General features: G+C 40.5%; 1 protein-coding gene across 2 annotated transcripts in view; it reads left to right on the forward strand.

The window, feature by feature from the left end:
* Positions 1-15,010: 15,010 nt before the first annotated feature.
* The window catches only part of GASK1B (golgi associated kinase 1B), a 48,593-nt gene continuing 38,116 nt past the window's right edge, over positions 15,011-25,487 (forward strand). Inside the window, exons 1-2 of one of the 2 annotated variants that reach the window (XM_025922336.2) lie at positions 15,011-15,143; positions 16,413-17,551. In XM_025922336.2, the coding sequence (XP_025778121.1) occupies positions 16,654-17,551 (898 nt within the window). In that variant the 5' untranslated portion in view covers positions 15,011-15,143; positions 16,413-16,653. Of the gene's footprint in view, positions 15,144-15,448; positions 15,677-16,412; positions 17,552-25,487 lie in introns of those variants that run through there. The other variant, XM_086703991.1, reaches the window with a different exon arrangement.

The following is a 25,487-nucleotide window of genomic DNA, read 5'->3' on the forward strand; positions in this document are numbered from 1 at the left end:
TCTGGTAGTGTTTCTGGGCTGTGGGCAGGGTGGAGGTGGGCTGATGGCACCATTGAACTGTTTCTATATTTTTCTGGCTTCTATTAAGCCCTGGTAAGCCCCATCAAGTACCTGGACCTTATATTTGACCCCAATGAACTGCTCCCTGCTCTCATCTCTTCCTTGGACACTAAGAACTAGGCTTCCTGGCTGTTTAGCATGGCACATCCCCAGACTGGAAGAGTGCAGAAAAAAGGTGAAATCCGGCTGAGTTAGACCAGCTCCTATGGACAGAAGCTGTGTGTGTGTGTGTGTGTGTGTGTGTGTGTGTGCATGTGCACACATGTGCAAGTGCCTGCATGTGTAAATTATTTCACAATGTATACATATATCTAATGATCACATTGTACACTTTAAGCACATACAATTTTATTTGTCAATTATACCCCAATATATCTGGGGAAAAAAAAGCACTAAAGAAACAGAAATTGATTGAGTCACAAGATAATAATTGCTAAGGTGAAGGTAAAAGAACAGGAGTTTCATGGTGTTACATGCAGTGCGTAAGTGCTATTAAAAGACACCACCACTTGGGGCGCCTGGGTGGCTCCTTCAGTGAAGCATCTGACTTCAGCTCAGGTCATGATCTCACAGTTGGTGAGTTTGAGCCCCGCGTTGGGCTCTGTGCTGACAGCTCAGAGCCTGGAGCCTGCTTGGATTCTGTGTCTCCCCCTCTCTCTGCCCCGTCCCTGCTCATGCTCGGTGTCTTTCTGTCTCTCAATTGTAAATAAATGTTAAAAAAAAAAAAGAAAACAAAACAAAAAACCAAAAACCAAACACCACCACCACCATGCTGGAGATGAAAAGTACTCTGCAATAGAAAGTTCAATAATCTGAATTTCTGTTCCTGCTCTACTTCTAAGATTAAGCAACCTGAGTAAGTGATTGACCTAGAATTACTTTTTTTTTTTTTTTTAATTTTTTTTTCCAACATTTATTTATTTTTCGGACAGAGAGAGACAGAGCATGAACGGGGGAGGGGCAGAGAGAGAGGGAGACACAGAATCGGAAATAGGCTCCAGGCTCCAAGCCATCAGCCCAGAGCCCGACGCGGGGCTCGAACTCACTGACCGCGAGATCGTGACCTGGCTGAAGTCGGACGCTCAACCGACTGCGCCACCCAGGCGCCCCTAGAATTACTTTTTTATACTATCAATCTGTTTGGTAATATGGAAGTCAGCAAGAAAGATTTAAAAAGGGCTTAATTAAGAAAACATAATTTAAAAATGATAGAATGATCTATATCTTTGGATAGTGCTGCTGAACATATAAAGTTAAATGAGAGAGAAGGTCTTGTATAGTGAAAATATTGCCTAATTTGAATTCAAGAATTCTGATTCTGGCTGTGCCTTATCTGTGCCTTTCCTTAGGTCATTTCTTATGCAGGTCTCAATCTGCTTCCTCTCTAAGATCAGTGTGTCATATCAGCTTATCTCTCAGGCCTCTTCTGGTTCTAAGATTCCACTGTAAAATACAAGTACGTTTCAGTTATCCAAACTTGGTATTGTTTCCTTTATATAAAAATGTTTGTTTGAAACAATCCTTGCTGGAGTTTGTAGCATTTCTTGAATCTGAACTCTCATGGCCATTTTTTTTTTCTTCAAATACTGCTTTTGTCAGATTCTCTCCTTTCTTTCTATACCTCAAATTATTCTTGTCTTAAATCTTTCTCATAACCATGTCTAAGAAGTCTCTTATACTCCTTTATGTATTTTCTAACCTAGTAACTGTCTGTGTTTCAGTTTATATATTGTTTTCTGACCCACCTTTCAGTTTACAAATTCTCAACTCTATTTTGTTTTTAAAAACTTTAATGTTTATTTATTTTTGACAGAGAGAGAGAGAGAGAGCAGAGAGAGAGGGAGACACAGAATCCGAAGCAGGCTCCAGGCTCCGAGCTGTCAGCACAGAGCCCGATGCGGGGCTCGAACTCACAGACTGTGACATCATGACCTGAGCCGAAGTTAGACAGACGCTCAAACGACTGAGCCACCCAGGCACCCCTCCATTTTGTTTTTTAGTAAACTGACCAAGAGGTGGTTATTGGTTTTCTTTGACATATCTTTCCTTGAGTTCAGTGAGTTTTTTGGAACTTTGAACTGATGTCTTTTGCCAGTTTGAAAATTCTCTGTCATTATCTCTTTCAATATTGTTTCTGCCACATTGCCTTTCTCTTTTTTTCTGGGCATCCAGTTACGTATTAGATCTTTTAATTGTGTCCAATGTATCTCTTAAACACTCAGTTCTTATTTTTTTCCAACTTCTTCTCTGATAGTTTTTATATTTCTTAGGGACCTGTTTCTGATTTTACAAACCTTGCATTTTTACCTTGTCCGATCTGCCTTTTAAACCCAAATAAATACTTTTCATTGTAGATATTTTTTTTTTCAGATTAAGAATGTTCATTTGATTCTTTTTAATGGTCCCAATTTTCTGTTGAAATTTTCTCATTCTTCATCTTTTTTGTTCATTTTTTGCTTTTTTAACTTTCTAATCTTAGTATTTTAAAGTCTGAATCACCAGTGGATTCTTTATCTCTTTCTCTCTTTTTTTAAAAGCTTATTTATTTAAAAAATTTTTTTTTAATGTTTATTTATTTTTGAGACAGAGACAGAGCGTGAACAGAGGGGCAGAGAGAGACACACACAGAATCTGAAACAGGCTCCAGGCTCTGAGCTGTCAGCACAGAGCCCGATGCGGGGCTCGAACCCACAAACGGTGAGATCATGACCTGAGCCGAAGTCGGACCCTTAACCGACTGAGCCACCCAGGCACCCCTAAAAGTTTATTGTTGAGAAAGAGAGAGAGAGAGAGAGAGAGAGAGCACATGCACACACACATGCACAAGCAAGGGAGGGGCAGAGACAGAGGGAGAGAGAGGATCCCACTATCAGCGTAGAGCTCAATGTGGGTTTGGGCTGTAACTCACAAACCGTGCAATTGTCACGTGACCAAAATCAAAGAGTAGGATGCTTAACCAACTGAGCCACCCAGGCATCCCCCTGTCACTCTTTTTAAAATCATTGTCTCTATTTTATAGCTCAGAAAAATAAGACATTGCATGAAAAATGAACTCCACCGTATAACGTGTAATACAGTCACAGGTCTTAAGTAGAATTTGGTGTAATGACTATCATTTCCCACGTTTAATCAATAAGCATTGTTCCTCTTTTAGAGGACCTGCAGAAATTACCCATATTAAACACACTGAAAATAAGCATTAAATACCATTAAATGATGAGTAGCTCTAAATTTCTCTAACCTCTTTGCATTCATTAACTAGCTCTCCAGAGTGAAAATAATTATGGCTTTCTATTTCTTTAAAATATTGACTGAAAAGGATTTCCAGTTTCAGAAACATAAAAACTAATGTCATTTGGTTCTAAACAAAAATATACCTTAATTATCAAGCTAAAACCATAGCCAAAAAAAAAATGACATTATCACCTGAGGTTTTCCTCAGCCTATTTGTTCACCATGTAATCAGACTCTCTTAGATTAATTTCAGCAGAAAGTCTGCCAATTCATGGACTTGCCCCAATTCATGGATTCAGGGGATCGTTAATACATTGGGCCGTTAGAAGAACAGTGGTAGTAGAACATCTTATTTTATACAGAAGTGGGAATCGTTATGAATTTTTTTTTCTTGTTTCAGTAACAAGATTATAGTACTTTATAGTATGGCATACTTTAATGTTTAAAGAATAAAAAAATGCAAGCGAGCACCATAATACACTTGAAAGAAGTGTATTTATTTCACGGGCCCAAATGTATAACTTTCACAGGCACAAAGTTCCCTGTTTTAAGCAAATCTAGCTAACCCTCATTGTCCATTAGGACTATTTCATATATGCCATCTTACAAATAAGCAACACTTTACAAAAGGCTCTTATCTACTACCTAGTTCTTAGAATAAATGTGTTTATACTTTGAACAGTCATGTGGATACTATAAAGACTATAGCACGCTATAGTCATGTGGATACTATAAAGATTACTTGATGCAATTTATTGCCTTCTGTCATGATTTCTTTAATCTCTTTTTACAGTGAACAAATGACTTTCTAAAAAGTCTGAATCTTCTAAGTACAGGTCACCTCCTGGTTAAAGCTGGAGTACTTCTCAGCAGCTAAAAATGTGATGGGCAGCCATTTTTCCTGGCCTTCTAACGTATGATCCAAACAAAGTTTACACAAGTCAGAGAGAAGGACAAAGTTTTCAAGTCTTAGTTTATGGAATTATGGGGATTCCAGCCAAATTTCTTCTGACAAGAAATTTTCAGTTGCCTTTGGGGGAGATGACCACTGGCAGCCTACTGTTGGAGACATTTGGTGCAGGAAGCCATTGACTTGCACAGGTGTATGGGAAGAAGACTGGTCAAGCAGTAGCCTGGGCTAGAGGAAGTCCATTGTGAAGTGAGGTGTGCTCCCAGGTGCAAAAAGTGACCAAATAGCATTGGACTGGGCTTCTCCAGGTGATCAGGGCCAGTAGTGGTGATTCTGTGGTGGCCCTGTGGATGGCACCTATATCTCTTTATTTCTTGTCTTTTCTCTTCATATTGGTCATTTTCTTTTATTTTTAGCATGCGTATAATTTTCAGTTGCTTTTCAGATTATGAATGATAAACTGTAGAGGCTTTACAGAATATTCTTCCAAAAAGTATTAAGATTTTTAGTCAAAGAGTTACAGTGAATGACCTTGATCCACTCAAGACTTGTTTTTCAGCTTTGTTATGCTTATTTCCATTTTGCTTTTATTCATAGGGGTGGTCATTAGCCCTAGGGAATGCCTAGGTCTCTTCCATCTTGAATAACAATCTTTTAACACCCTGGTGCTGTCTGGTTGCTGAAATCTACCTCAGTTCTTGAGCTTTCTGTCTGCTGTTTACTGATTTATTCAGGATTGCCTTGAACATTCACAGTTCAGAAGCTGACCAGCCATTTGAGGGAAATTTGAATGCAGATTTTTGGGCACTCCCTCCGAAGTTCCTTTCTCTCCAATATTTTGCTCCTCAAATCCCATCTCCTTGGGCATCCCCAAACTCACTCTCTGACTCCTCAGACCTAGCAGCATGCTTCTTTCTTCTTGAGCTCTTTTCACTCTTGCCAACACTGGGAAAGTGCCCTCAGAAAAATTCTGAGGAGTGCACCTTGTGTGCTTTCTTTTCTCAAGGATTCTTGCTGCTCAATGTTACTTGAGCTAGTTCTCCAATGCTTTCAAAGAATTTTTTATGTTTTCCCAACTTTTAAAGTTATTTTTGGTATAAGATTTAGTTCAACATAAGCTACATTATTGGGTCCAGGGCCAAAAATTTTATCCATTAAATTTTAATTTCAACAATTTGTTTTATCACCTCTGAATGGTATTTTATTTTTATTTTTTGAGAGAGAGAGCATGCATGTGAGTAGGGGAGAGACAGAGAGAGAGACAGACAGAAAGAGAGAGAGAGAGAGAGAGAGAAGAAGAATCTTAAGCAGGCTCTATGCCCATCATGGAGCCTGACTTTGGTCTCAGTCTCACGACTGAGAGCATGACCTGAGCCAAAATCAAGAGTCAGATCCTTAATTGATTGAGTCACCCAGGCACCCCACCCGTGAATAATATTAAAAAAACTTTTTAAAAATATGTCCTCATTATTTTTAATCCCTTTTTATTGCATGCTCACTTTGTCTTCCTTTAAACATTTTATATATATATATATATATATATATATATATATATATTTATATAAATTTATATGTGGATTCTGACAATTCTAAAATTTCTGTTTTTTTTTTCTTCTTTGCATGCTTAGTGATTTTTTATATTCACCTCATATAAACTGATAATAATTTGTGGAAGTTTTAAATTTGAGAATCCTTCCTTTTTAGAAAACTTGTAAACAGTGGATTATATATGTTTTTCCTTATTTATTACGGGTCTAGGCTTAAAGTAAGAAGGCCTTTGAGTATCTAGCCTTACATACTGCTGAGGCAGAAGTTATATATTTTAATCTTAAATTATGCTTTCTATGGAAAATTTAGAAAAGTAATACAAATGTTTAGTGATATACTTAGATTCACCAAGCTTCTTAGACATTTGAAAGCCTTAGCTACAGAAATTCCAAACCCATCTATTAACCATTTATTTAAAAAAAATTATGTATTTGAGAGGGAAAGTTACCTACTTGCTAGCAGAAATTCAACCAATTTTAAAGGATTTTTTTTTCTTACTTAAGGAAAAGAAAAATGCCTTTTCCAGGATCCAATAAGAGAATAGGTGAAAATAAGCTTTGGTTCAGTTTGAAATTTATGATGGATTGGTAGGTAAATTATTCATTAAATGAAAATTAAAAATCTATGAAACTAATCAAGCCAGTCTAGTACCATTACTTGGCAGATGACAAATTTGGCCAGATTAGAATTGCCATTTTTGATGCTGGGTATAGGCATGATCTAGAAAACAATGGGAAGACTTGAAATCTTAAAGTAGAAGATGTGTCTATTAGATGTGGGCAGATTCTAAGGGTGGTACATGGGCGAGAAGGTGGAGAACTGACAGAACTGAAAGTTTTTAAAAGCAATCCAGTCTGGAAGGTCGGGTCCTACATGCTGCCTGACTTGCTAGACCACCGAGTATCTTTTTGGAACCCAAAGTAGCATGACTAATTTTAGCAGAATATACTCCTGCTTAATTTTGAAGTCTTTTGTTACGTATAGAGGGAGATAGTGAGCAAATCCTGGATACCATGCTGCATTGGTAACTTGGTAAGACTGACCACTATTTCTTGAACCTGCAATTATGTATTCATCAGTGCTTTATTCCATCAATGTTTTCTTTCCCTGGTCTCTTTAGAGAGTGCTTAGTCATTAGCATCATCCTTCCAAGAAAAAAAGAGCAAGTACATGGTTTATAGATGGCTACCTTCTTTCTGGGTCGTCATATGACAGAGACCAGAGAAAGGAGGCAAGCTCTCCTTTGTCTCTTCTTACAAGGGCAAAAATTCCAACATGAGGGCTCTACCTTCGTGACCTAGTTACTTCTTGGAGTTCCCATCTCCATTTATATCATACTGGTAATTAGAGTCTCAACATATGAATTTTGAGGGGGCACAGACATTCAGTTAATAGCCCTTACCAAAAGCACCTAGCTAAGAATATTTTGTTTACAAATTCCTCAACTCAGTGGAATTAAATGTAGATCTATTGTCATAAACTGTATTTCTGGCTGTTTCTATATTATGAGCAATTAGTACAGAGATAAAAAAAAAAGGAGTGTTGCCTTTGAGCTGATGATTACTTCAATCAAGTTTGCTTTATTGCCCAAAAAACTGCAAAATAATGTGCCTTCTTAAACCAAAGCATTGGTAATTTCCTGTGGAAAAAGAATTGGGTGTGTTATATTTAGGGAAATGACATGTTCATTCTTATACAAATATTTAGTTTTCTTCTGTGTGTCACACTACTTTGTATCTGCTCATTTTTTATGTTTCAGAAACCCATTCCAGGCTTCTCACCAAAGCTTTTTGGCTTATAATTTTTGTCTATGCTACACATTATGTGGCCATGGGAACCCTAGGACTGCCTTTGGAAAACAGTGTGATTTGGGGCGCCTGGGTGGCGCAGTCGGTTAAGCATCCGACTTCAGCCAGGTCACGATCTCACGGTCCGTGAGTTCGAGCCCCGCGTCGGGCTCTGGGCTGATGGCTCGGAGCCTGGAGCCTGTTTCCGATTCTGTGTCTCCCTCTCTCTCTGCCCCTCGCCTGTTCATGCTCTGTCTCCCTCTGTCCCAAAAATAAATAAACGTTGGAAAACAGTGTGATTTTCCTATAAAAAGTGTCTTTATGGGTACAGATCTGGAGATGGCCTGCAGAGGATTTGATTTCTTCCTGTAATTTTCCTTAGACAGTCCTCCACACCCAGGAGTGTTCCTGGTTTTCATTCTATGGTTTGTGAATTTTTGTCACTCTCAAATTTCTTCTTTTCCCAGTATCTACATGCTATGACCTTGCTTTGGGAAAGGGCTAGAATCAGTACGGCTGGGTAGGTGCAGGTGCCTGATTGGGCAGAACATATGATATTAGCACAGTCTGTCTTTTCCAAACCAAGGAATGAAGTGTCAAAGAGGAAATGAACTCTCATAAAGAGGAAAAAAGTACAGAATAACTTTACATAAATTACAAATGCTGTTTTGACACTTACGACAACTTTTTGCTCTTTTCTATTCTTCCTTTTTTGGCATTTTCCTATCTTCTTGCTGGCCTGCCCTGTTCTTTTTGGGGTTCCTCAACTAGAGCCATGGTTCTCAAACTTTAGCATACATCAGATTATCTGGAGGGCTTGTTACAATATAGATTGCAGACCCTCTCCTCCAGAGTTTCTAGTCCAGTAGGTTTTGGGGGGTTCAAGGATTCACATGTCTAATAAATTCCCAGGTGCAGTTGATGCTGATGGTCCAGGGCCACATTTTGAGAGACGATAGTCTGGAGATTGTGTTTTATCATCTTAACATTTTCATTCATTTATTCATTATTTCATTCACTCACTCATTCAGTCAACATTTATTGGGATATCACTGGCCTTTAGTGGGTCTTTAATAAATGGTAAGTTGTTGTGCATTTCCCTGAGTCTCAGCAGCCTACGGGTACCAAGCACTCTTTAGTGGGAGGACTTAAACTGCAAGGACTCTTACCCTCTCCTGCATAAAACAAGACCTCCAGCACCTCTCAAACAAGCATGCAACTGTGTCACAGAATGCCAGGGTTTGTCACTCAAATGCTTATCGCCTAGTCGTTTCCAGTTACCACATTCCAGCTTCTCATGGATGTTTTCTGTCTGTGCAGCTAGTAAGGGTGACTGACTCACTGCTGAGACTGCTGTTGCTGCTGCTGCCTTCCACGTGAAGCATGAGGGTCTGTGCCAGGGGTGCTGCCTGCCAGGGCTTCCCAAAAAAGCGGTCAGGAAAATGGGGTCATCCCTGATCTGCTTCACATTTCCTTGGCTGGAAACCACAGCGGGCTGCTGATGCCTCGACATATCACAGAACAAGATGTGAAAATATATCCATCTGTGTTTGTCTGTGGTTATTTCCTGGGGCTTGAATCTGCAGGACTGGGAAGGTGGGAATGGGTGGCTGGGCAGAGAATGTGATATTAACACTTTCTGTCTTTTCTAACCCGGCTTCTCTATCAGTTCATGAAACGTGCGTGTGCAGTTTTCACACCCCAACGACTTCTCAGATATGCAACACATGTCTGAATCGCAGTGGGGGGACAGAGCTGAGTCTCAGAATGGTTAGATGCAAATGAAAAAAGGACCCCAAATTTCTGTCTAGCTTCTTCCCCTGTACTTTTAAGGTGTTTGTTTATAATCCCGTTGCATTTCTAGAATGCCAAATTTAATCTAGTCTAGCAGGGGGACTTCCTTCCACTGAATGTACTTTGCAGCTTCTTTCTTTTATACAAACTCTGCCTTAGGTGAGGAGAAAAGAGATAATTTGTAGCTCTGCATAATTTTCTGCAAGGAGCCCAAGGATTCAGATGGCTTTATCCAATCTTCACTCCTCGACATAGGCTCAGATGGTTTTGGTTTTCCTATCCCAAGCCACAAATTACCTAGGGCTGGCGTGTCTGTCCTCATTTCTGTCTGTGGCCTGGGAGTGGAGGTGGGAGGCAGGGAATTGAGGCCTTCAGCACCCATGGCTGAAAAAGAGGAGCTTAATTGTCTAGACTGTCCAGGGGCTTTTAGAGGGAACTCAGGGAGTTTCTGATTTACCTAATTCTTCTCTGACTCCATGATGACTCTGCATTCTTGGGGTTTAGAACTATAGAAAAAAAAATGCTGGCTATTATAACATGTGTAAATCATCTAATTATCCAGAAGGGAAATAAGAACCATATAAATATGCTCTTTCAAATTTATGTCAGGTTGGCTGTCATATATTTTATTTGTTCCTTGTGTTATGCTCTGTCCATACAAACATTGCTTGGTTTCTGGTCATGTGGCAGGGGCATCCTGACGCAGACACAAGTTTATGTAAATAGAACAAATCCTCCCAGGGAAATGAGGCTAGAGGGATGATTATGGTAGATTTCCACAGCAGGAAAAGGCAAGGAGGCTCATGTTCCTCTTTGCCAGGTATAATAGTAGATAGAGGGGAGAATACCCAATGCAATGAAATGTCAGGCCCTTCATCCCTTGGAAATGTGCCTGTGTGGTGCCCTCTGGTCACACGCGAGAGATCAAGTTATGACACTCAGCGTCACTTCACAGATTTGTAAGGCGGGCTCTGAGAAGACAGGCAGTTTTCTTTTCGAGTGTTTCTTCTACCTACAGCAAGTGGATGTGGGTCGACAGGAAAGATGTCCTTAGGGGTGACTAAATAATCTAACATCAGATGAAAGTGCACATGTTTTTAAATCAAATATAACACAGTAACTGTAACTTCTTTTGCATATACTTTTAAAGACAGATATAATATAGAGCACAATTTAAGGAACTACAAACTTCTTGGTAGCAATCAAACACCTTTATGACAACATTTCAAAGACTATAAGCCTAAGGGTTTTTTCAGGGTCAGGACAGGCCAGCTCGGGGATGCCCAGGCCTGGTGTTAGAATGGATAGCAAAAGTATTAGCAAATTCTGTATGACAAGCAAGACAGAGCGGGTACCCAAGAACCTAGGCTAAAGCCAGGATTATAGTTCTAGAAGGCTATAGGTCCTAGAGAGTCAGGAAAGTTGTGAGCAAGGGTTAGGAACCCAGTGGAAGGATCTGGTCAGCACAGATCCAGGAACGAAGTGTCCATTTGTAGTAGGTGTATAATCTATGTAACAAGCACGGGCCAACAAGGAAAAGCTTTAATACTTAGGTTTTCAGTGACTGGAGTCCTCATATATTCCTTTTCACTTTCTGAATGGCTCTGAGGAGGCACATGAGCCTGAGCCCACAGTAGCAGCAAAAGGTACACGTGACAGGAGTGGGGAAATGAGAAATGTGAGTGAGAAATCTGGAGCCCTACGCACTGCCCAATCTGGTCCTGGAATTTTCCCAGCTTCAAGGAGAACCAGCCTTTATTGCGTTTGGTTCTTACAACTGGAAGCCTTGAAGGATTTAAAGATTGTTTTACTGCTGATGAAACCTAAGACTTATCACTTAACTGCATAAGGGTGTTAATTTGCTTCTGAACCCAGCCATTTCCCTTTTAGAAGAGTGAATTATAAATCCGCACATTGGAAGTTTTTCAAACTATGGATCGCTGGGCTCTACCTCAGACCAATTAAATTAGAATCTCTGGGGAGGTGGATGGGGCCTAGGTGTCTATATATTCTAAAAGTTCTCAATGATATTTTTCTTTAACTTTTTAAATTTAATTTTAAATGCTGAAAGTATCATAGACTCTTCATTGTAAATAAAAATATGTAAAAATTATTACTTCTCCTCCTTTTCTAGACAGAGGCAGAGCATATGCAAGATATAAAGAATATAAAAAGACTATTTGTCTACCTACCACCTCTTTCATAAATCATAAATGGATAGCCAATAGATTGTCCCAAGATAAACATCCTTTCACAAATATCATACAGGTCAAGAAATCAAATGCTACGACAGGCTCCAGTTCCTGCTCATGTTGCTTTTCCTCACTACCTTCTCTTGCCTCCAGAAAGGTATAAAAAGTTTCCCAGGGAATTAAAAAAAAATTTTTTTAATGCTTATTTTTGAGAGGGTAGGGAGGGGCAGAGAGAGAGAGGGAGACAGAGGATCTGAAGCAGGCTCTGCGCTGACAACTGCGGGGTTTGAACTCATGAACTGTGAGATCATAACCTGAGCCGAAGTTGCACGCTTAACTGACTGAGCTACCCAGGCACCCCAGAGTTTCCCAGGTAATTTTAGTGAGCCTTATAATTGTCTTTTTGGGTGCCTGGGTGGCTCAGTTGGTTAAGCGATCGATTTCGGCTCAGGTCACGATCTCACGGTTTGTGAGTTCGAGCCCTGTGTCAGGCTCTGTGCTGACAGCTCAGAGCCTGGAGCCTGCTTCCGATTCTGTGTCTCCCTCTCTCTCTGCCCCTCCCCTGCTTGCACTTTGTCTCTCTCTCTCAAAAATAAACATTAAGAAATAATGAAATAAAATTAAAAAAATAAAAAAAAAATTGTCTTTTCACTTTGTTTTCCTCATGGATTATTTATTTATTTATTTAAAAACAATTTTTTTTCAACGTTTATTTATTTTTGGGACAGAGAGAGACAGAGCATGAACGGGGGAGGGGCAGAGAGAGAGGGAGACACAGAATCAGAAACAGGCTCCAGGCTCTGAGCCATCAGCCCAGAGCCTGACGCGGGGCTCGAACTCACGGACCAAGATGATCGTGACTTGGCTGAAGTTGGACGCTTAACCGACTGCGCCACCCAGGCGCCCCAGATTTTTTTTTTTTAATGGAGAGAAAGTACTTTACGTATGAGGATTTGATCAGTCTCTCTGATCACATAATATTAATACCAGTAATAAGTATTTTGAGTGTTATATGTATATGCACATGTTATAGGGATATGTGACTGTTATATCGTGGTAACAAATTTTCATTCCAATACTCATTCAAGGAATTGAGGTTTATTTTTCCAAAACAAAATTAAACTTCTCTCTTGAGCCACATAACACCCGATGGTAGAATATACCTTTCTGTTCAGTGTCAACAGTGACCATGAGCAATAGATCGCCACTGCTTCCCCCTTCTAGAATGAGGCTCCACCACGCCAAGGGAAATAGGTTGTTGCCTTGGGAAGCCAGGGGTTGCTGAGGCCAAAGATCGTGGTTGTGTGTATCGGGCCACTTGTGGGCGATATATACAGGCCCAAATGAGAAAGCCACCGTGTTGGCCATTTTAAATGCTGAGAAACAGCCTGAAAAGAGATGACCTCAACAGAACAGAGGGCTACCAGATCCCAAGGGACTGAAGAGACATCAACAGCCAGCGGGAGAGACAGTAATAGGGGTGTTTTTGAAGCAACTGCAGATGCCCACCAGATGATCAGCTTTATATACCTGCACTAAAGTCCAGAGACCTTATAAATCAATTCACGACAATGTAATGGAGTAGCAACACATTTCTACTGTTACTACTTTTCTGTTCCCACTACCCTTCAACTCGGGAATAGCCAGAGAGACTCGAGTGGGGTGAGTGGGCATGTGGGTGAGGAATTGAAGGTCTTAACAGGAAAAAAAAAAAGCAATCCAGGATGAATTTTCCCTCCCCCTTTTCAGTAGGTTTTGGCTATGCTTTTTGAGGGACAGATGATTTCTGGAAAAGGAAAAGTTAAACAAAATTTGAAAATTTTGACCCTGTTTGGATCAAACATTTTGATCAGGTTAGGTGCAGATTATGTGTGTGTGTGTGTGTGTGTGTGTGTGTGTGTGTGTGTGTGACTAAAATGAATGGAGACATTTTAAAAAATCTAAGTATGACTAGAAAAGTCATATCTGGGTTTTTTACCCAAGGGAGTGGGAAAGCACTACTAAGCCACAGAGCAAGTTTGAATAGGCAATGGGGAGAATGATGAAAACTGTTTTCTGATTACATCTGACGGACATTCATGTCCACTGTGTTGGTTATATCCACATATTGACTATACCAATAATTCAATGAGTGTGTTCCTAAATCTACCATGATACCTCCCCCGACCCCCTGCCTCCTTGGTGCAATGGTGATTCTTGTTAAGATGCCTGGGCTAGGAGAAGGGCCTCTGAGAAGTTCAAAAAAGTGCTAGAGGAATACAGAATATTAACTAGCATTTCAAATTGTCATTCCATCACTGCTATCTCCTTTAACCATTACAAGAAACCAATGGGGTACGTGCTGTCATTAGTCTTCTCTTAAAGACGGAAAATGAGGCTAGAGAGGTAAGGCAACCTGTCACAAGGACCACAGCTAGGAAGAGAAGAAGGGCTAGAAGCCAGGCTTTCACTCTCTGGAGCCCACTCTCTAAATATCCTACACTTTAGCCTCTACTAATCTCTCTTGCGGCTGTAAGGGGAAGCAATGCACTGGTCTTCTTCTAGTAAAAAGACCTTTTTTGGGGAGAGTGGCAGCCAAGCAAATTTACTAACTCATGCACCTCTAATCTAACTCTGAAATGTTTCTTCACTAAAAATTAAATTGCTTTAGAAGCAGCCAGCAGAGGCTTCTGTTTGTTACAACCTGGCGTCTGCTTTTAATTTTAGGTGCACTTTTAATTTTGAGAGGTCAGTTATTCTTCTCGATGTGTGAAAATAATAATATGGTTATAATAAAGCAACGCTGTCATGGCTTCCTTTCAAGAACTTAACATTTAGCACCGAGAAAATAATCTTGTGCTCATGGAAGTGAGCTTTAAGAGTTTTGGAACACAAAGAAAAATGCTTTTGGAAAAATGCTTGAATTCTCATGAAGGTTAGCCAAAATCCACAGGTACTTCTAGGCCATTGTCAATAGTGGAATTGTTCCTCTCCTTTCTCTATGTGGCAGAACTTTTAAAAAAACAGAGAGGTCTGAGTTCGAGTGCTAAAGTAACAGTTGTATTACAATTTTTTTGGCATTTTATCACTTAGAAGATTGTTCTTTCCTTTTCTCTATATTTTAATTCCCTGATCTTTTATTTTTTATTGCATTCTAAAATGTAGTAGTTTTAGGATTATATATCATACGCTAATCTCTTACCCATTCCCCAGCCCAGGATCTCAAACTTCTTTTCCAGTGGGGAAAATGTTCCCTGTAGCCTTCCTGCCTTCTGACTCTATTTGCCATAGAAGCAAAAAAAAAAAAAAAAAAAAAAAAAAAAAGGAGCTTAAATGACACCCAGAGGTCATCAACCCTACCTTTGTGCCAGGACATGCAATCTCCCCAAGCCAATTACTAACCTGTTTTTAAAACAACCTCCAATCAGAGAGAATCCTTGACTTCTTTTTGCGAGCTGTTGCACTGTGCAAGACCACACTATAAATGTCTTCGCCTATCTGTACGTACTCTTATCTCACTGTTCTATTTTTTTCCTCGTGGAAATTAACCCTTTCTTACCTTTTTATAAACCTGTAGGCCCCTTCTTCTCAGAAGAGTTGGCAGACACATGTTACTCTGTAAACAGTCAAGATGGTAAGGTGAGTCGTAGTTCCGGGAACCTGGGTGCTCTAAATCCCCAGCTACATGGGAGGGACAGCAGGGCAACGGGATTCCTCATTTTATAAAGTATTTATCCGGCTGCTGCCAAGCAAACACTCCCAATCCCTTTTTAACTTAGGAGACTGACATTTCTGAGTCTGTTTCCAAACAGGACACTAGAGGGCTCCCAGAGGTTAAGAATAAGTGGAAAATTATTTGAATGAAAACTGCTTCTGTACGGCTTTTGTTGTTCCAGAATTTAAAATCAAAGTTTATTTTTTAAACTATTTAAAAAAAAAAAAAAAACTTAGGCATCTGAAAACTGGGATAGCAGCAGCCAGTTCACAAGTAACTGTTTTGCTTTGCAATCAGTAGTTTTCAAGGGAGCTTTTAAAGCTGAGCTGAAATATTTGAAATGTGGAACACTCTTGACCATGAAATATGTTCTACTTACATGCTTCAGCCTTTAAAAGTTCTTTGCATTACAGTCAGGGATTACATTCTTCCTGGAGCCAAGCATGGGGCCAGCTGTGTAAGTAAGGTTGCTTGTGAGTTCTTCTTTTTCATAATGTGAAAAAAAATAGAGCTTAAGATCCCTTTATTTTCTTTCAGCTGACTTTTGTAGGAAGAAAAGGAATGAAAAGCAGTCGGATTTGTGTTTTGTGTTTGTGTGTGTGTGTGTGTGTGTGTGTGTGTGTGAGACTGAATCAATGTAACTTCTGTTAAGATATATGGATGTTTATGGTTTCATATTACAATAATTCCTAATGCAGGATGTTGAAACATACTCTGAAGAAAAAACTGTACCATCAGATTAAGATAATATGTTTCTGAAACTGAATGTTAATACTTGATGCTTCTGCCCAATTTGTAATGCAGGACTTTAAAAAGTAAACACGGGATGGCAATAGATTGTTTTTAAAAACTACCTATCACTTGTCTTAAATTATTTCTAAATGTCAAAAAGGAAAAGCCTGGGTTGGTCAAATGTCAATACATTTCTTTCAGAATCAAATTAAATGACTCCAGCTACAAGTTATAAAATATTCTTGGATTTTAGGGCTTTGTTTTCATTACTCTAAACTGAGTATCAAATCTATACATCTATCTTGTGTCTATTTGTTAAACTCTCTTTAAAAAAAAAACCATTTCATGGTGGTGATATTTATGAAAGGAAAGGGTTACTTTTTTTTTTCCTTTACTCTTGAAGAGGAACTGAACTCGTCTGAGATTGTGACTCAGTTAACTCTGTTTCCATTCATTCTCAGACACAAGCCACACTTCTCCTCGGGGAAGCTGATAGGAGTTTAAAAGGTTTGTCGTGGCGAGCGTCGGAAACATTCCCAACTTCATCACCAACGCTTTACACTTCCACCTTTACTCTACCCACTGGAGACCACTTATATACCTAAGCAGAGGCGACAGCTGAATTCAGGAAACCATGCATCATGTCAGCAGGAACCAACTGCAGACTTTAAAGTCTGCTCAACATGTGGATGCAGCAGAGAAATGACCTGTCCAGACAAGCCAGGGCAACTCATAAACTGGTTCATCTGCTCCCTGTGCGTCCCGCGGGTGCGTAAACTCTGGAGCAGCCGGCGCCCAAGGACCCGGAGGAACCTCCTGCTGGGCACTGCCTGCGCCATCTACTTGGGCTTTCTGGTGAGCCAGGTGGGACGTGCCTCTCTCCAGCAAGGAAGGGCAGCAGAAAAGGGGCCGCACCGGGGTCGTGACACCGTCGAGGCGCCCTTCCCTGAGATACCCTTGGATGGTACCCTGGCCCCTCCAGAGTCCCAGGGCAATGGGACCACGCTGCCGCTCAACGTGGTGTACATTACCCTACGCTCCAAGCGCAGCAAGCCTGCCAATATCCGTGGCACAGTGAAACCCAAGCGCAGAAAGAAGTATGCAGTGGCATCTCCGGCCCTGGGTCAGGAGGCTTTGGTTGGTCCATCCCTTCAGCCACAGGAAGCTGCAAGGGCAGCTGATGCTGAAGTGCAGGGAGGAAACCTGGGCAAGGTTGGGGAACGACCCTGGAGGTTGATACGGGGTTCAGGGGTGCAGGTTGGTGGCTCAGATTTTCAGCGACCCGAGACCAGGGAGAGCAACATCAGGATCTACAGCGAGAGCGCCCCCTCGTGGCTGAGCAAAGAAGACATCCTCAGAATGCGCCTGTTGGCGGATGGTGCCGTGGCCGGTCTTCACCCAATTTCCTCTAAGAGCGGAGCCCACTTGCTGGTGCTGGAGGGGAGCGCCGCTGGCTCTGTGCCCGGCTGCGGCCCCAGCCCCTGTGGACTGCTCAAGCAGCCCTTGGACATGAGTGAGGTGTTCGCCTTCCACCTGGACAGGATCCTTGGGCTCAACAGGACCCTGCCGTCTGTGAGCAGGAAATCAGAGTTCATCCAAGGTAACAGCTTCACATGCTTCGTTATTTGCAGCTGTTGGGGATTCGGGTTGATTTTTCTCTTTTCCCTCACTCTCCTTTTCGAAATGATTTTCTCCACCCACGTTTCACATTTGGACAGCAGCAGCATGTCTTTCCATACGTTTGGCATTCTTTACTTTCCCAGCTTTGGGAGGATATGAGAGTTCCAGGGAAATGCTGTACTCAACATGCAAGAGTAAGCCCACACTGTGTAATCTTTGCTCTCCATTTCCCTCCCTGCACTTCCCAGTGGCTTATTAAATCTAATTAAAGCCAGTGGCAATTTGCATGATGAGAAGAGGAAGCGGGGTGGAGGCAAAGAACTTGCTGACAGTCAGGCATATTATTAGAGAGGTTACTATGGAAGTAAGTAGAATTTCATTCGTTAGGAGTTTTTGAAAGGAAAGGGGAAATGGGTTATCTTTCTTCAGCAGATGGAATCTTCTTAAAAGGCCCAGAGCCAGACCATGTTAGCTTCGACCCTTTGATTCTTTTACAGTGGATTTAACCTCCTTATTTTGCAGAGAAAATGAAGCGAAAATAGGTAATTTGTTTAGTATATATGCTAACTAGCCCTACGGTTTCTTCAAGCCTGTGACTGCAATTTATTGAGCCCGATTTCTAAGACTCTCTCAGGTGACGGACGATTTGGCAGGTTCTGGGGATATGTAGCTAGTCACTTTAGTTGCAGGCAAAGGGGCTGATCTGTGGCCATGCTTATGCCATATAAAGGATATTCTCTGAATCCTGAGGCTGTTCCAGGCTTTGAATACCAAGTAGGGTGGGTCAGTGGCTCGTGTTTGCAAGCAGAATAATGCCAGAAATTGCCAGTATGAATCTAGGTTGGCCCAACAGGCTAAAAAGGACCACAAAGGGGTCATAGACTGAAAGAGTATTTTCTTGCTTTGTGTCATAAAATTTAGCATTTTATGGAGCCTGGACTGGAGTGGATTAAGATTCTTGGGAGTGGCCAAGAACTAAACTGCATTTCCAATGACTTTAGGATTATAATTTAGTCTTAAAACCAGTACTTCTTGAAGTACTAGTGATATACTTGGAAGTACTTGGTATTCCTTACTTATCCTGGTTCATGTCTAAGTGCTTCAGATTCACAGGTATGTTTCGATGTCTCCAGTTCACAAAATAGTCCATCATGATTGTGCTGATACAACTCAAACATTTAACAAAAGGTTGGTAAAAGCTAATTTTTATTGGGTGCTCGCTATTGGCCATGCATGATAATAATTGATTCATACAATTCATGCATGCCTTGACTGTATGTTTCTCACAACAGTGCTGTAAGGTAGATACCACTATTATTTACATTTAGTGGATATGAAAATTGAGACTTATTTAGCCAAAATAATCAGCCTCAACTTCCACAGCTAGTAAATGGCTAAGCTGAGTTTCAAACATAGACCCGGCAAGCTGCAGAACATAAGCTCTAAACCACTGGGCTTAGGTGACTGTGTTACTTATTATCCAAAGTGGAACACCCTGGAGTAAAAGAAGATATTAATGGGCATTGAGATAATGGGTATATACCAAGTCTGTCTTGGGCAAAGCAACACATAGCATAGAGTGACTCTTATTATCCTATACTGTCATTCCCTATCCTGTCATAAAAGCCCCTATGTAGAGAAGGTGAATTCTTCAATAGATCCTGAGGCATAGTACCCCAATATGGCACTCCCCTGGGATGCTCTTGGATGAAAGTCCAAAGAATAAGATAGTGGGTAGGAACTTGGAGCTGTTACCAACCATGGGACCCAGAAATGTTACAGTATCTCTGTATGGCTCAGTTTCCTCAACTGTAAAGTGACAATAATACCTGCCTTATGAGGTTATTGTTAGTGAATCCATGAAAAATACGTGGAATGAGTGCTTGTCACACAGTAAACCTTCAATAAATATTGTCTATTTTTGTTACTACGCTATACACATGAGGTACCAAGCTCACTGAGTCACTCACATAGCCTCCAGTCCTCACATAGATATCATTTCTTTATGTGACATGAACAGGTCTAAAACCCTGGTTTCTTGATTGCTCAGTTAAACTTTTTCAAAACCAGGATTCCTTGAATATATTTCATTCTGTGCTCTGAATATCCAGCATTTTTGGGAATAAAGAGTGCAGTTGCATTCGATTTGAAGGAGAGGTTTATAATCCCAATATATCCTAGCATTCTTCTCTTGTTTCGAAAGTAAGTAGTGATGGAAAGAAACCAATGAGGTTGTATTGATATGACTCTCCATGTGATGAGTTAAATACCTAAGATTATATCTCAAACAATACTATATCTTTCTTTGTTTTTTCACTTCTCCTATGTAGTTATTTAAAGACGTAAAATCAAGCCAATTTCCTCGGGAGTCTATGAGATGATTTAAATATAGTTATGAACACTCTACACAATATAATTCTACTTATGTAGGCTATTACATTGATATAAAGTACATAAATAGTTCAGTTCTGCTCATGGTAGGAGATGTATGTGGACAGTCTTAGCTTCTTGGTATCTCTCTCTCCATCCACCAATTTCTAGGCTTTTCCTGACATGTCTTCCCTTTCTTGATTTCCACAGAAGTGTGTACTTTCCTCTGGGAGCCTCTTATTCTTCTTTTGGTCCAAGCTTAGATTTGTTTCAGCCTCCCTGTCTACATAAGGAGGTGATAGATTTTATCTAGTTACCCACGACCTATTTCTGCTTCATTCTGTATCATCTCTTTGTATTTTGGTTGTTCATTCAATCATCTTTTTTTCCCACTAGGTCTGTAGATGTGTGAAGGCAGAGATATTTCCTGTCTTGTTTTATCATTTCTAGATTCTAGTGGGGAGTCTGGCCCATAGTAGGTGTTCACTAAATATTTTTGAATGAATGCAGGAATATAGTCTGAGCCTGTTCCACTGACTCCTAACAGTAAATCTGTATTTGCTTCCATCTTCCCATACTGAGGACAAGTACTAACATTTTTAGCCCTAAACATTTGTTTTAGTACTAACAATTTTAGGCCTAGATTTCTCCTGGAGTATCTTACAAAGAGCTCATCCTATAGGTAGTGGGAAATGCCCTTGGCAGTCTCTGTATTATGCAAATAATAAGGTTGATAGAGCTTATTCTTATGAGGACCATCAATATAGTCTGCTGGCCTCACACTATAGTTATTCGATAATGTGTTTTCTGTAGGAGGAAGTGTTGGATTTAGTTTAGGTATGTATTTCTCTGATGATCTGGCTTGGTCTAAAAGTAGATATTTTAATATCTGGGAGAGTGAGTAGTCAGAAAGTCCTGTAAGTAATCCTGTCCTAAGCGTTGTTTCTGTTCTGACTTTTGATTAATGTTTGTGAAAATAAATTCATGCTCAGTACCGTTGTAAACTCTGGGTCTAGAGTTCTTTCTTGTCTAGCAAGAAAGCGGGACACAGGATTAAAATGCGAGAGATGGCTAATGTCCGGGAAAAGACAAGAGCCCCGATTGAGGGTCCTTGTTCCATTTTTATTAGGATCAGAAGGCTTACAAACATGGTGATGCACGTGCACAAAGAGACAATGAAACTGTGAACAGTAACTCAGGGACGTGAAGCAAGGGGGGTTTTGAAGATATGTGGGGTTAGGGGTTTGCGTTAATATGAAACAAAATTCTGGTTCCAGGGGAAGGTTGTTTACAGCAGACTTAGGCACTATGTCTGTTAACCTAGACTGGTCTAGGGGACAAGAAAGACAGAGCATGCAACCTCAAGGTCAACAAGGCACCTTTCTTTTGCTAATTATCTCTGCTCTGGGCAACCTTGCCCCACAGCCGGTCTATAGCCCTATTTACCTGTTTACCTAATTTGGTTCTTCCTTCCTGTGAAAGCAGCTTTCTGCCTTTGTACTAAGCTGGGGGGCATTTCCGCCCTGAATACCTAATCTTGTTTACCTCATATACCTTCATATTGGGGCCTTTGCCCTGCCCTCTCTGTACATATTTACCTAATCTTATTTACCCACACTTGGGTGTGAGCATACTATAGCTTTCTGATTCTTTATGCCTTGTTAATAACCCATCAGTGCAGGCCCAGGGAATTCCTAACCTTATGGGAATAAAAACCAAGAACATACCACAGTACCAAGAACACAGCTAGTATGTATTGTGAATCAAATATAGATATTTGGCTTATCTAAGTAAATCTTTCCAAAAAACCTGTGCAGTAGAAGTTTTTTAACCTTCACTTTAAGTTGATAAAAGATAGGGACGCCTGGGTGGCTCAGTCAGTTGAGCGTCCAACTTTGGCTCAGGTCATGATCTCACGGTTTGTGAGTTCATGCCCCATGTCAGGCTCTGTGCTGACAGCTCGAAGCCTGGAGCCTGCTTCGGATTCTGGTCTCCCTCTCTCTCTGCCCCTCCCCTGTTCACACTCTGTCTCTCTCTCTCTCTCTCAAAAATAAACATTAAAAAAAATTTTAAAAAAAAGATAGAAGAAGATTGCTCTCGGTCATACAATGAGTTGGATATCCAGAAAGAACTTCCTTGTCTTTCCTACTTTCATCAATCTGCTTCCTTCAACAAATCCATTAAGGGCCCTTAAGGAGGTCTTCTCCCTCCATCACCACAACATATTAGTGTATCTGGTTGTTTAATATAGTGAAATAGATGGCTTACACAGTGATGCACCAGTACAGGCTACAAGAGCCTCTTTTTCTCTCAAGGAGTCAACTACCCTAACCACAGCAAAAGTAATGTTGAGGTTAAGATATACTAGGCACCGTTTTAGGTACTGTTCATGAGTTATCTCATTAAATCCTCATAAAAATTTTACAAGGCGAGTACTCCATGAAAAACGTTTTGTAGACACGGTGGTGGAGGCCCAGAGTAATTACGAACTTTGCTCGAAGTCATGTAAATTGCCTGTATGTAAAAAGGATACGTGAGATGCAAGAAGAGATGTAAAAGAGAATCAAATGCTATGATTAAATGATCTACCTGCCCCCAGCCTCTCAGATTGATCTTTCCGTTGATTCAGTCCAAAGACGAAAGGTCTCCGTTACAAAGCTTGTCTTCAGGTTTTGTTTGTTTCTTAATTACTAAAACTGTTGTGGGTGATCCTTTCAGCACAGAGCCATTAGCTCAGGCTAGCTTGGGACAGGTCCTTGATTGTATAATTTGATGACTTCTATGTGATTCCCCTTGAATACAAAAAATATGTATGTGAAATCAGTGGACTCGCTGACCTTGTACTGTATACCAACCAGTTTTTGACAGATGCTACTCCAAAGATAACCCAGAAAAGAGGACGGGTGTACTTGAGGAAAGGCAAGGTTGTAATTAGGTAGGGCGTGCCAGTGGTGTGCCATACTACAAAATCTAGCAATTATCACTGGAGCAGATGCCTATTCTGGGCCTATCTGTGTGGGAAATGCACAGTTGAATCGGAATATACCATCAAAGGGCTGTCTTTAAAAAATCATTTTCTGAAATAATAACACCTTCTTCAATTGTGAATTTATAATGAATCTAGTGTTATGCATCACACCATTCCTGTACTGCATTTGGCGTCTTATGTCTATTGTATCACTTAACCATTATATAAAGCAGATACTACTGATACTTTAAATACGGGAATCCTGAAACTTGTCCAAGGACACACAGCTAATGAGCAATGGAACTAGAATTTGTAACCATTCTCTCTGATACTAAAGCCTCCTCAAGTTGATTCTCTTAACCCATATTGCCTCTCAGATATAACTTGGTATAATTATGGGATAGTGGCAAAAATGGGCAAATTTTAGCATGGTGATTTCTAATTTGCCACTACACCAACATGTCTACTTAATTTCTTTCTTCAATTCAACAATTTAACATTGATGATATTTTTATGCAAGAAAAGTAGGACATATCACTCTGAACATTGCTGCAAGCTTTTTGTTTTTTGGTTTTTTTTAATGCAAACCAATGCTTACCAGATTTTCTTGTTTTACCATAAATGATCATGTAGATGCAAACATGACTGAACATAGTAGTGTATTTTCTGCCAAACTATTGCAAAAATCTTAAATCATTTCAAAGGTCACCAGATACTATATGGTGCTGATACATTTAATTTTTTTTAACAACATATTCTAAAATGTTTATCTAAGATTAGAAAAGCAGACTGCATTCATATAAAAGTCAAGAGCATAAGAAGATCCAGCACCCCTCTGTGATCTTCGATTTAGCAGCTTTGCCCAAACTTCCTTAGCGGTCTGCACAGTAATGTGAATGAATCCCAAGGGACACCATTTTGGTAGCATTTAAGCATTATACTATTTTTCATGCCCAGCATGGAAGATGCATTATGTCTGCTTTATTTTTAGAATGCTGTCTTACTGCCACAGAGCTGTCATACCGAATTAAGGTAGCCTGGTTCCAGGAATTCTGTATGTCAAGGCTGCTTAGATGACAAACTGTAGGCACCCCACCAACTTCCATATAAATTCATTGTAGATCCCTAGTTGCTCACTGTTTCCCAACTTGCATTGCCTCATTTTATTATAAAGTAGGAGAAATCCAGTGTGTATTTTCCACTCTCTTTTTGAGTCCATGTGCACAGCACTGTATGTGCTGAGTGATGGGGCAGTTGCCAGAGCGGGGGGACAGCACCTGCACATTTCATGTGGTTTTAGGGTCTCAGGTGAGGACAGAAGTATTGTGTAGGGAGTAATGAGCATAATATAGCTGTCCCTACAACCTGGAAACACATGGACTCTAAATCCTAAAAATCTTGGACGTATGTACCAACTTCCTTAAAATATTTATTTGGGAGTGTAGGAATCACGTTTTATTGTTAAAAATCTGGATGGAAAAGATTGTGTTCTTTATCAGAAAAGCCCTAAGGTTTTATCGTTAGCAATCAAATTGAGCTGGTCAGCTTAATACTTTAATTCACTGGCGAACACAAGTTTGCTGGCATCCCCTCCAAGCAGCACTCTGTTCCAATGTCCTCTTGTTTGCTCACTACATACCTTCATAGACAAGCGAGGAGACCTGGTAACCTTGTCTGCCAGGCCTCTGCACCTTGTCCCTTGATCCCACACATGGCTGCGATAGAAAGGACATGACTAGTTACCACAGCATAAAACATGCACGTGCCTCAGTTCCATGCAATCTGCTCACATTCGTCTTGTCTCCTTTTAAGAAATACATTATTGAGCACCTACTCTGTGTCAGCTGCTCTTCTAGTCATTGGGGGCTACATCGGTGAACACAAAAGTCAAGAATCTTTGTGGGGCTGCACCAGTGGCCTGTGTGAGAATTCGGTGGCCCGAATCTTTTGCCACTGATTTCAGGATCCACTCAGAACCTTCAGGATCCGCTCAGAACCTTCCTGAGCTCAAGGTTATGATCCTTCCATTAGTACTAAATCTGTTTCCGTCTTTAGATTGGTCTATGGACCACACGGGTGCAGAAGGACTAGACAGCCTCATTCTGATTTTAGTGAATGGACAAATATTGCAGTCATATTCAGTCGTAATTGATAGCATTTACTTTCTAGAAGCACTGTTCTAAACATGGGGAAGAAGCTGTGAGCTCTCTAATTCAAATAGCTTTGTAGTTAAGGGTGTGGATTGTCATATTAGTTTTCTAGGGCTGCCGTCACAAAATACCACAGGCGGGGTGGCTTAAACAACATACATTTATTTTCTCACAGTTCTGGACGCTGGTAATCTAAGATCAAGGTGTCCATAGGTTTGCTTTCTTCTGAGACTTCTCTCCTTGGCTTGCAGATGGCCACCTTATCTTGTTCCTCTCACATGGCTTTTCCTTTGTGTGTGCCCATCGCTGGTGTCTCTTTGAATTCTGATATTTTCTTATAACAATACCAGTCATTTTGGATGAGGGTCTACCATATGGCCTCACTTTAACTTAACTACCTCTTTTTAAAAATATTTTTAAAATGTTTT

Source organism: Puma concolor, chromosome B1 (genome assembly GCF_028749965.1).
Source record: "Puma concolor isolate L17-30 chromosome B1, mPumCon1.1.hap2, whole genome shotgun sequence".
Taxonomy (NCBI): Eukaryota; Metazoa; Chordata; class Mammalia; order Carnivora; family Felidae; genus Puma; species Puma concolor.